General features: G+C 42.0%; 1 protein-coding gene across 9 annotated transcripts in view; it reads right to left on the reverse strand.

The window, feature by feature from the left end:
• Positions 1-12052, reverse strand: part of LOC125687981 (intraflagellar transport protein 88 homolog) — a 50799-nt gene that overhangs the window by 5655 nt on the left and 33092 nt on the right. For 2 of the 9 annotated variants that reach the window (XM_048933397.1, XM_048933403.1), the window contains exon 20: positions 2234-2299. The exons of the other annotated variants lie outside the window; for them this stretch is intronic. In XM_048933397.1, the coding sequence (XP_048789354.1) occupies positions 2234-2299 (66 nt within the window). The remainder of the gene's footprint in view (positions 1-2233; positions 2300-12052) is intronic. 9 annotated transcript variants of the gene reach the window in all.

Raw genomic sequence — 12052 nt, forward strand, 5'->3', positions numbered from 1 at the left:
CCACTGTGAGAGAAAGGCTTACAAGCAGCTCCAACTACAAATGCACCCTCCCCAGACTGGACATACTGAATGGCAGCACGGACCACTGCAAACAGCTGGGAATACAAGGTGATGCCAGTCCAACATCACTATGCAAGTTACGATGCTGTGCACAAATGCAACGCTTTCTGTGATGCAGTGGCTATACCCACAAACAGTGCTAACGTCATTTATGTAAGCTGAGGATGCAAAACATGTTCAATTCCTTCAGCTCAGAATGCTTGACGAACATTTTGGAAACTGGAAAGTATAATGGTACTAACTTATTACTGAGGAGCCACTGTCAATAGCATTTTCTTAACAATAATTTTATACATGCCAAGTGAATCAGAATGGTTTGCTGCTTTTTGGGTTCTTTTGTTGCTCTAGTCCATTTTCCAAATATCAACTCTATAGAATAAAAAACACAAAGAGCAAACAGAACTGCACGGTGGAAACAAAAGGATCCCTAACAGCAGTCATTGGAGATGCTGGACCAGACTCTTGAAACATCGATGCTATTCCTATGTGTTTATTTCTGCCTCAGAAGGATGTTGACAAGCAGGACACAAGCCGCTTCTCTCAACTTCTTTCACAGATATACACTTTTTAATTATTGTTTTTGCACTAGGTTAGTTTTCTGCTGCTTTAAGGGAGCTGCAATTGTTCACTGAGGGATCAGGTCAGTATCAGAACAGCATAAGGAAGAAAGCTGGGAGCATACAGCCGGAAAGGGAAGAGTGAAGAACCATTATTTCTGCAGTAGAAAACTCTTAAATCAGCTGAATTTCTTGTCCAACTGCTGCCTCAATTTTCTAACTTGTTGAAACACCATTCAGAAAAATAGTGGCATTTCTAAAAGTTTCTCACATACTCCAAGTGACTAAATGAGAACGTGACATTTTGCCTACAACCTGGGGAAGCCCTACTACTGAATTGATCTTGTACAACAGAACAGAATGCTTCCTCTTTTCTCCTCAGTTTTGGGCCCCTCACTACAAGAAAGACATTGAGGCCCTGGAGCGTGTCCAGAGAAGGGCAACAAAACTGGTGAGGGGTGTGGAGCACAAGTCTTATGAGGAGCGGCTGAAGGAGCTGGGATTGTTCAGTCTGGAGAAGAGGAGGCTCAGGGGAGACCTCATTGCACTCTGCAACTTCCTGAAGGGAGGTTGTGGTGCAAAAGGGTCTGGCCTCTTCTCCCAGGCAAATAGTAGGACCTGAGGAAATGGCAAGAAGTTATACCAGAGGAGGTTTAGATTGGACATTAGGAGAAACTTTTTCTCTCAGAGGGTGGTCAGGCACTGGAATGGCTGCCCAGGGAGGTGGTGGAGTCGCCATCCCTGGCAGTGTTCAAGAGGCGCCTGGATGAGGAGCTACGAGAGATGGTTTAGTAGCTTGTGGCACTGATAGGAATGGGAGGGTGGTTGGACTGGATGATCTTGCAGGTCGTTTCCAACCTTGTCATTCTGTGATTCTGTGATTCTGTGATTCTTAGAAGCACCTTTGTTAACGCAGAATGATACAATTTTGTTCTGAAATACAGTGAAAGCTCTTCCCGTTTCAATGTCAAAGCGTAGGCTTGTTGGGGACAACCTCGTCGTTGGCAATTAGTACAGCAGTGTGAGATGTAGGAGGACGTCACGGCAACCAGTCACAGGCCCTGTGTGCTCCAGGACTTCATCATTTAGACTACAGGTGTGACAGCTTCTGTAAAACATCTTTCTCGTCCAAGCGGTTTCCTGTAGCGCACTATGCAATTCTCTAAGGATTTCCTAGAGACTATTTGGCCTACTGCACTTAGGAACTCTCAACCTCCTTTTGGAAGGATGGGCTTTGGTAAAAATTTTACTACACCTTTTTTCCTTCTTGGATCTGGAAATTTACAGCAGGAGTTCCAACTGGTGGGGACCAGAAGTCAAAATTACCAGAAGTAATTATAAAATGTAGCAAGTAGGCAAGAAAGTGAGCTCAGCCAGTCAACTACAGTCGGCTCATTTCCATATTTCTTCTTCAGCAGAACCCCAGTACTTCTTAAATCCCATCTCTGTGTTGTCACAAACAATAACCAAATACGGGGGCACAAGCTGGAACAAAAATGTTAGTTCAAAACAACATCTGGGCACGAAAACTACTTACATCGTATGGATCACCAACAAAGAGATTTAAGGTAACAAGGTTTTCTTTGATGGTTGTACCACTCAATGAAACAACTTACATTCAACGTTCTCTGGGAATTTTTGGTGAATGACTTTGTACTTCTCTAGAGCTTTCTGGTAGTTACCTGCAAACAAAACAGACGTCTGCTACCAACGTTACCACATATTCAAAAAACAAGAAAAAAAAGAAAAAAGGAATATCTGAAGAGGAATACATACAGTTCGACAGCACTGCTTCTGTTCATTTTAATACATGATTTAATATTGTAAGACCAAATTTGAGGAAACCAAGCTTCACAATCATTAAATACTACTCAACAGCAAAAATTGAAAGCATCTGAAAAGCGTCCACATTATTCTATGAAAAACAGTTTCCTGATTTTTGCCCTTTTTCTGCCTGCTAGAACCCTGCTGTCCTGTGATACATTAGGTGCATCCTGTACATGTCATACATCCTTACCTACATAGCACAGATAACACATCTAGTGCCTATCCAAGGTTGCAGATAGGTGGACTGCTCAAATAGAAAGGTGGAACTGCTGAGCTCTGCTGTGTTTCTTTCAATCAGAATACTTGCTTATGTCTCTCCCCTTCTCTTCTGCCCCAAAAGTGGTTTTCGCCAATCTAGTAGCAAAGTAATTAGCCTTCAATTTGGTTCAGCTTGATTAGCATGCAAAGGACTGACAGAGCTTGTGAATCTAAAATTCACCTCCATGATATCACTGACCAAAAAGTTTGTTCACATCTCACTGTTTTTATTTTCCTGACGTGAGACAGAGAACAACTGAATCTGCTCTGTGTTAAACATGATAAGCTGGAAATTTTATCAGTGACTCACGAATGAGGTAAATAAACAGCCAGGATTTCTTTGCTGGGAAAGCAGTTAATCTGCCTCTCCTTCAGTGGCACTGACTGCTATTAATTCACTGCCTTTCCCAGGTCCTGTTCCTTTTTCCATTGCTGAGTTCAATAACCAGAGACAATCCCTAATTTCTTCAGAGATCCAGTGCTGCAGAGTTCTAAAAAAGCAGAAGGAAGAGTGACCAAATGGGACAGCTCAAAAGGCGAGCCAAGATGATGTGATGAAAGAACCTCGACAGAAACATTCTGAAACATTCCACCCTAGTAGAGACTCTTCCTAGCAAGCAGCTCACCTGGTCAGTTCACACACAGTATATTTGTGTGTCATCTTCTCCTGTTCAGGGCTCAGGTTACTAGATGTAATTTTATTTCCAATCAATAACGATACTTGTTCAGCAACTTATATCCTGACTTTCATATTTATCAATTAACACACTTAGATGATTTCAATAACAAATAACCACCCAAGTATCTGTGCTGTATTCTTTGCTAATAATGGCAAAATCCCACAGAGAAACCATTTCTGTATGAAAGGCAGATGATAATCGTAGATAACCATGTAGAATTTCATATGTCAGTTATTCAAAACCACTTTGTAAGGTCCTGTATTTTGACTAAGCTCCTGTCTTCTGACTAAGCTTTTTGCATCACTTCCAGGGGACATGATGCCTTACAAGGATCGACTACTGCAGCACCAATTGCTCTTCATGTTACCTTTGCCATTTGCACACATTTGTTTGCTGCACCAACTGGTTGACCTGGCTTTAGTATTTTACTGCACCTATATCTGCACATTTTTATATCCTTCCCTACACATGGTCGAGTTGAATTACTTTAAATGAAAAGCTGGATTGACAATAGAATCGTATGAACAGCTTCCTACAGAAATAAGAGTTTGAAGACATTTTCATGAGGAAAGAAGGAGCTTCAAGCAGAATGGAAGAAAGCAGTCTGCATCTGAGGATCTGCATACTATCGATGCCATTTCTCCAAGCCGTCAGACTGACATTAAAATCAGGAGCACAGTCTTAATTTGATTATTCAGAATAAGTTAATGTGATTTCTCACTTAGGAGCAATGCGTCTGTCTCACAATCTCACTTTTCTGACTTAGAATACAACGTGTTCCCTACTGCATTGCTGTGTTTAATGACAGAGGATAGAGAAAAAAGGTTCTAATAGCTAATACCATCTCAGGCCCTTTCTTAACATTGAAATAACACAGAAAAAAACAGAAACACCACGTAAACAAACAGAAATTTGGGGAAATTTACATGGTGTTGCAAAACAGTTTGCTCTGATACTTGCTTACAATACTAAAGTTATCTCTGAGTGCAATCATGGATGTCTAATCACAGACTTTTTAAATAGACATAAAAGAAGAATTACTCACAGGATAAGTGCTGCTCTCTCAAAGTACTCAATGGCTTTTTCACAAAACTGGGTGTCAATGCAATAGGCTCCAAGCCATTCAATGACCTCAATGTTTGAAGGGAAATAACGGTACGACTGACAAAATGGAAGAGGTGAAAGAAACACAACTGTAGTGATAAACAACATCTGTATGTCACTTCTGCAATATCTGACTCAAGTGTTTCATTCCCCAGCTGCCAAAAATACGTTCTATGTGAATGGAAGCAGTGTACTACGCTCAGCAATCCTGAGGAGGAGGGAAAAAAAACCAGTATGCCGCGTTTTCTAATTGCAGAATGTATTTTAGAAGTTACCTGAGATAAGTCTGTCACATTTTCCATCCAACCTGACTTGAAGTACTACTTACACAGCCTGCAACAGCTACGATGTGTACTTAGATCAGGTCTATCTGTGAACACATTACCTACACTGGTAAACAATGCTACCTAATACAATTTCACACTCAAATCACTCTGACAGAAAACTCACCTACAAGCATACTGTTCCAAGAAATGCATATGTGTGTAAAGCAGATTCTTAGAAATCTCCACTGAAACAGGCACCAAAATTACAACCATGTACAACTCCACCAGCACTCAGAATTGCAACGCTGCTCATCCTCACTTTACATGTACACAAAAAGAACTGCTGGACTACAAAATGGCTTCTTGCCTTATTCCCATTTCAGAAACCAAAGCATCTCTAGAAATCACTGCCAGCTTGAAAGGAGAGACGGCGTCTCATTTGAGGCAACTGTGCATACTTAATGCCTAGCAATCAAACACAGACACATAGATTGATCTCCATATCCAGCACACAGGTACACCTTCCAACTCATGCTGTCAAGTTAAGCACCTTTAAAATCACATTGATTGTACCCACTTCTAATCTCGAGTGTCAGAGTGAGTTTTAAATGGAAACTGTTAGGGCCCAACGTAAACAACGACCACTTGGGAAAGAAAAGTTGGAGGTCGTATACCAGGAGGAAACACAGACTAAGTGCTTCCTTGGGACCTGACTACAAAAATTACATTTTGTCAACTACCTGCAACCCCCACCTGACAAAGGCCATTCTTTCTTCTTTTGGATGACATTTTGAACAGTTTAAATGAATCGGTCGTTAACTTGACACAGAAAACTACGGCACTGTTTTCTTCAATTAGGAGAAAGTAACAGAAAGCAAATACCTCATAGTAATAATGATAGGCTTGGGATTTATCACCTTCCTTGTCATATAATTTCCCTAGTTTTGAAAGCACATGTGGGTCAGTTGGTACTACACTGATCAACTGCATGAGCCACTCTATGGCTTGATTGGGATCTTCCAAGATTTCATAGCTGAGTTTTCTTCAGTTAAGGAACAGCATAAGGAGCACAAGGAACAGCAGTGATGATTTTTTAATTTACTCAGATTTCCAACTAATTTATATTATATAATCCATATACTAGATAAATATACTAGTCACTGTAGTGGGGATGCATATTGATAGACGGTTTTTTTGTCTGTTTTAAACACAGACTTTTAATCATTTCTTTACCGTGACACCGAGCTGAGCAGTGCAGTGGACACAATACCAGGAAGGGAAGTCATCCAGAGGGACCTGGACATGCATGAAAAGTGGGTGCACAAGAATCTAAGGAGGTTTAACAAGGCCAAGTGCAAGGTGCTGCACTCGGGTCAAGGCAACGCCAGATACGTATACAGGCTGGGAGAATAACTCCTTGAGAGCAGCCCTGTGGAGAAGGACTTTAGGAGTGCTGACGGATGAAAAGCTGGGCATGAGCCAGCAGCTCATGGGAGCACACAGCCCAAAAGGCCAACAGCATCTTGGGCTACATGAGAAGAGAGCGGGCAGCGGGAGGGGATTATCCCCTTCTGCACTGCCCTTGCGAGGCCCCCCCAGGAGTACTGCACCCAGCTCTGGGGCCCCCAGCAGAAGGGAGCAGCTGAAGTGGCTTCAGAGGAGGGCCTCAAAGAAGATCCAAGGGCTGGAGCACCTCTCCTGTGAAGACAGGCTGACAAAGCTGGCCTCATTTAGCTTGGAGAAGGCTCCGCACTGATCTCGTTGCAGCTTTCCAGTAATGGAAGGCAGATTACAAGCAAGAGAGGGACTGATTTTTCACACTTTCTGACAGTGACAGGACAAGGGGGAATGACTATCAGCTACAAGAAGGGAGATTTACGTTAGACATTCGTTTGTGGATGTCCCACCTCTGGAAGCATTCAAGACCAGGTTGGATGGGGCCCTGGGCAGCCTGACCTAGTGGCTGCCAACCCTGCCCACAGCAGGGGGGTTGGAACTGGATGATCTGTAAGGTCCCCTCCAACCTAAGCCATTATATGAATCCATGATATTTTCTTCATCATCAGCAAGTATCTTTTGCCGAAAACAAGAAAAATGGATCAGAGGCTTCAGCTGCTCTTTCACCTTAAAAAAAAAAAAAATAACAAAATTGGGCTTAGTTGTAGCTTTTACGTCAGCCAATAATTTCACTTCTATTTTAATAAGAGTCAAGTGTGAGAATCATTTCTCATCTATTTCTGACCTTGACACTTGAGTTTGTATTTTGTAATACATCATTTTGTCCTTAAGTAATTGATGAAGCAAAAGTGCTATCCTTAAGAACAGACTTTTGCCTACCAAGAAACCTTCTGCTGTACGTCTAAGAAGGACAGCATAGGAAATGTTGAATTCTGGCCCAGACTACAGAAGCAGCTTTGATTTTCACGAGGCCTACAGCACGCTCTCCCCTCCTCAGCCACACAGCAGCTCCCACCTGCAGTACTCTGAGCTACAGCTACTTCCAAACACAACGTTAAAGTTTCTGCTGAACCCTGTTTCTCATGGAAGAAGCCTGCAATCACTGTTGGAAAACTGTTTCACGTATCTGCGGAGCACAGAAATTCTCCATCTGATCCAATTGTAGTGTATGCTTTTGTACATGGGCGAGGCAAGAAATACAAACCATAATCCTCTGGCATTTTTGGAGGTTGCTGACTGTCTCATCTCTTACTTTCATTCTTAAAAGTGCACTGCAGCAATTGGAATCTGTTCTGCTTTAGGGACAGTTTTATTAGGGTTTGCACATGCTCAGAAACACTGTTAAACAATTTTCAACTACAGCATACCCCTGGTGATGTGTGAAGCCAAAACATAACCCACCCTGTGCTTGGCTTTCCAATCTGTTTCTGCTTTTGCAGCGCTGGGAGACAATTCCTTTCTTACACGTACCACTAGCCTCAGCACAGCTTCCCAGCAGAACAGCACTTTCATTACACCTATTATTTTTTTCTTTAAGGCCTATCCAACTGTGCTTACAGGTATGACATTATTATCAAATTAAAATCAGCTGCATTTTGAATACTCCAGGACACACTTTAATACTGACCGTCAATGTTGAGCTATTCCCTGATACACACGCTGATTAATGCAGCAGGAGCAGCATTAACATATTTCTCCACTTGCTTCACTGGAAATGTCACAGAAGGTTTAAGTTCCGGCCTTGTTTTTATAAATATCAGACAATCAATCTAGGGACAATCATCCTCATCATAGTGGACGCCACAGAAAATTTCTTAGTCTTCCTGACATGGCTTAAACACGTATTTCAGCTGAAATGAGTTCACCAAAGGCATCATCCCTCATCATGACACAGAAAAGGATACATGGCTGCTATTTGGTGAAGGACCTGAGCACTGTTTCCAACTATTGCATGGAGTTTCAGGAAACAATCCAAAGCCCCATCTATTCTGTTTAACTTCTTGTATGTTAAACCTAACAAATAAAAATAAAAAAGGTGACAACGTAAGCGCAATGGGAAAAAGATGGATTCAGCTCATTAATTAAGAGAAGAACCAGGAGAAATAAGTAGGGACATGAAAGCCAACAGTGCTGTAACTGCCTTGACACCAGTGATCTCTATTACTTACATCATCCTTACAGTTCTTTAATGCTTTCCGCTGTTACAACATTAGGTGATAAAGGCAAGGAACACCAAGATAAGCAAAGACCAAGAACACAACTCATCTCACTTTTTGAGCAAGATGAATGAGGAAAAGGAATGGCTCCCAGGAGCACAATGCTGGCAATGGTTTAATGCTGCTAAAATGAGCAGGGTTTGGTAGATAGGAATATCTACGTCCATTTTGATAAACAAAGTGACTTACCATCACCAACTGGTAACTGCAGATGAGTTCATGGTTTATTTTTTGTAGAAGAGACAGGAAGATCATAGACTACTACAACATCAATTACTGAATAAAGTCCTAACAATTACTATACATACATACACAAGGAAAGAGTAAAAGCCAGATTCTCAGAAACACTAGCATTACCTTTAGACAAAAACTCAATCACAAAAGCATGTTTGGCTTACCAAGGTTATACAGTGCTTCAGCGCAAGAGCAATCATTCCTGAGAGCCTCTTTATAAAACTCAGCTGCTTTTTCGTAGTCTTCATTTGCAAAAACGGTGTTTCCTTTGTTAGTTAGTGCTGCTGGGTTGTACCTATCAGAACTGACAGCTAAATCTGCATAGGTTGTTGCTTGTGCCAATTCCCTCTCCTAAATGAACAAAACCAACACTGTATCAGTCATTTCTCAGTTAGTTTTCCTGCACTTCTGGCTTCTCATGGGTACCAGGAGAGTAGAATTTCAAAAGATTAAGAATGACAAAAATTACAGACACTTCAAGCTGAAAATATTCCTTATGTATTTCAATAATCTCTTTAAAATTTCAGAGAAATTAGCACTTGAGACCTGTAACAGTTTGTGCCATGAGATCAGATCAGCATAATATTCACCAGCAGAAACTGCCCTCAGGGCTCCAGTGACTGCTCTGACTCCATCTGCATTAATTGCACTCACAACTTGGACAGCCAGGAAAGTCCTGACAAGGAGTTCAGGTGTCTTAATTTTGAAGTGAACTGCATTCATTGCAACTTCTACAGTAGACATTTCACTGAGATTAACTGTTCTCTCTCCAGTACTACGTTACCTTCATGAGCAGCATCAACACAATCATGGGGCTTGCCTAAATTGCTCCTCCTGCTGCTGAGAAATGTGCTGCGGCCACATAAGATGTCTCTGACAATACCATAGGAAAAAGAAAGGATGTGAAAAGTTACTATACCTGGTTAAAATCCCGTTGTCTCAGATAAGTAGTGGCTTTATTTATCTCCAGGTCATTGGCTAACTCTACGTAGTGGGAAGCTTTGACTGCTTCAACACACCTGCAACAGAAAGAAATCTGATGCACAAAATGTATCTTGGCAAAAGCCACTCCAAGGTAAACTCTTGCTGCCAGTTCCTTTTCCCAAAGGGGTTCTTAGCTATTCCTTTTTTTACTTCAATACCTCAGCCTCAAAGGGGGAAGAGAATCTGTCCTGACACCCAGCCAACAATTCCACACATCTCACTGCGGAGTTCTTTACTTAGCCAGAACACGTATGAAGGACAACATTCTACTTAATGGAAAGCGTTTTGTGGAGTGCATGAAGGAAACTGAGCACCTGACAAACTGAAATAAATGAACTGTCTTAAGATTCCTTGAAGCAGAAAACAAACAAACAAACAAACTACAGAGCAACAAATTGGCCTTCCTAAGCATATGCTAGGTTGCAAAGCAACACAGTAATGTTCACAATACGTACTGCTCTGGGAAGTCCAAAGGCAGAAGCAGGGAAATGACTGAATTCTATGACATTCAATCATCAGACACCACCTTGTGGGCTCTGGCAGACAAAGCACGTCTTCAGTGTGAGAGATTATTTCATCATTTCATCTTAGTGTAAGTTACTTAGTTAATGAACTAGAATTATAGGCCCTTCAGTGTTTGTAAATACTCCTAATTGGCCAACAAAGGGCAAAGCAAGGAAAGTTTCCTTTTCCCATCAAACTTATTTCACAGAGTAACGGGGGCTGGAGACATCACTGCTACTAAGAATTTTTATGCTGTCCTAATTGAAGTTGTCTTTTTTTATTTTTCCTTTCAAGAAAATAGAACTCTGATGTAACAAACACACCAGAAAGCAAAAGCTAAGCTGTAAATCCAAGGAGATGTTATCTCACACGTACATACACAGAAATATTACAGTTACAAATGAAAGGCAAATAAACGTTCCTAACATGTCGATACCTGTGTTCCATACCATGACAAGCCTTCATTACGTTACCTTCTAACTTAAAGACCCATTGCCATTGTGCTCTGTGTGTACATGGACATCATGTCTGCTGAGACTTTGAGCAGGCTCTGCAATTTTCAAACTCAGCTCCATTGGACAAAGCTTCCCTTGTGCTCACAGCCAGCAGATTAGAACATATTTCATCGCCGACTTTCACTGATGCAACAAAATTCTTTTTTAAACACAGAATATGCTCTGGTTTTTTCTCCAGTGCATTACAGAGTCCAACTGAATACAGCCTGCACCCTACCCTTGTGATGTGCAGCAAACTGCACTCTCCAGAGCCCTCACGTTCATAACCAACCCCAGACTGGCATGCAGGTTAGACAGAAAGAAGCCGTGCTGAGCTCTTACCAGTCATAGCCCGCAGCAAAAGATGGCTCAAGGACTGGTGCTATCAGTTTAGCAGCTGCCATGATATAATCCTCTGCCATCGACTTCCTAAGGTAAAACAAACAAACACGAACCAACTGTAAAACCAACACACAAACACGTCACAATTTCAAAATCAGGTATGCAAGAAATAACCAAACCTTGCTCTTGCCCTTTCCTGCACTCGGGAGACAGTCTGACAATTCAGTCTAACCTGCTGCTACGACTGCTGCCTTGTACCTTGGCAATGCTCTCACTTCTTAATGTTTTCCTTGCCCTGCACACGGTAGCCTCATTAAACAAACAAACAACAAAACAACAACCTGAAGCTGCAAGTTCTAAGCAGCACAACCCACCACATACGAGGGAGAAGGCTTATTTTTAATACTTTCAGGAACAAAAACCTACAGCATCACACTCAAGAAGGAACAGACTCCACTACTACCTCTCACCTTCTATTTGTCTTAAACGGTCGTTTTTGATGGCTTCAATCAGTCGATTTTGGGCAGGGGGGTTGGAGATTCGTGATCCTTGAGGTTCCTTCCAACCCTGGCCATTCTGCGATGCTGTGATTCTGTGATTTGTATGGGGATCATCCTGGAAGGGGACAAAACACCTGCAAACAGTTATGCCAGTACACGTGCATCTTCACTTGACTGTAAACATACGCATATGCAGATTACAGCATCTACGGTGTGACTTACTTCCCACATTTCAAAAGCTGAACTCAATTTAAAGCAGTCCTAACGCTAACTACGAAACCTCAAGTTTGACACCACAGCTACTTTCACCCCGTTTCATTCCCATCTCAGCGGGAGCTGTGCAGGAATCCTGATGCAAGTCTGAAAGAGTGAAATTCACGTTTGAGGCGTGTGCCATTGTGGCGCAGAGGAAGCACAGGAACACAGAAACACCAAGGTTGTAAAGACCTCCGAGATCAGCCAGGCCAACTGCTCACCTGTCACCCCTATTTCCACACTAAATCACATCCCTCAGTACAACATCTACATGGAGAGGACCACTTGCTCTTCTCACACAACACTGGCTGAG

This window comes from Lagopus muta, chromosome 1, assembly GCF_023343835.1.
Source record: "Lagopus muta isolate bLagMut1 chromosome 1, bLagMut1 primary, whole genome shotgun sequence".
NCBI lineage: Eukaryota > Metazoa > Chordata > Aves > Galliformes > Phasianidae > Lagopus > Lagopus muta.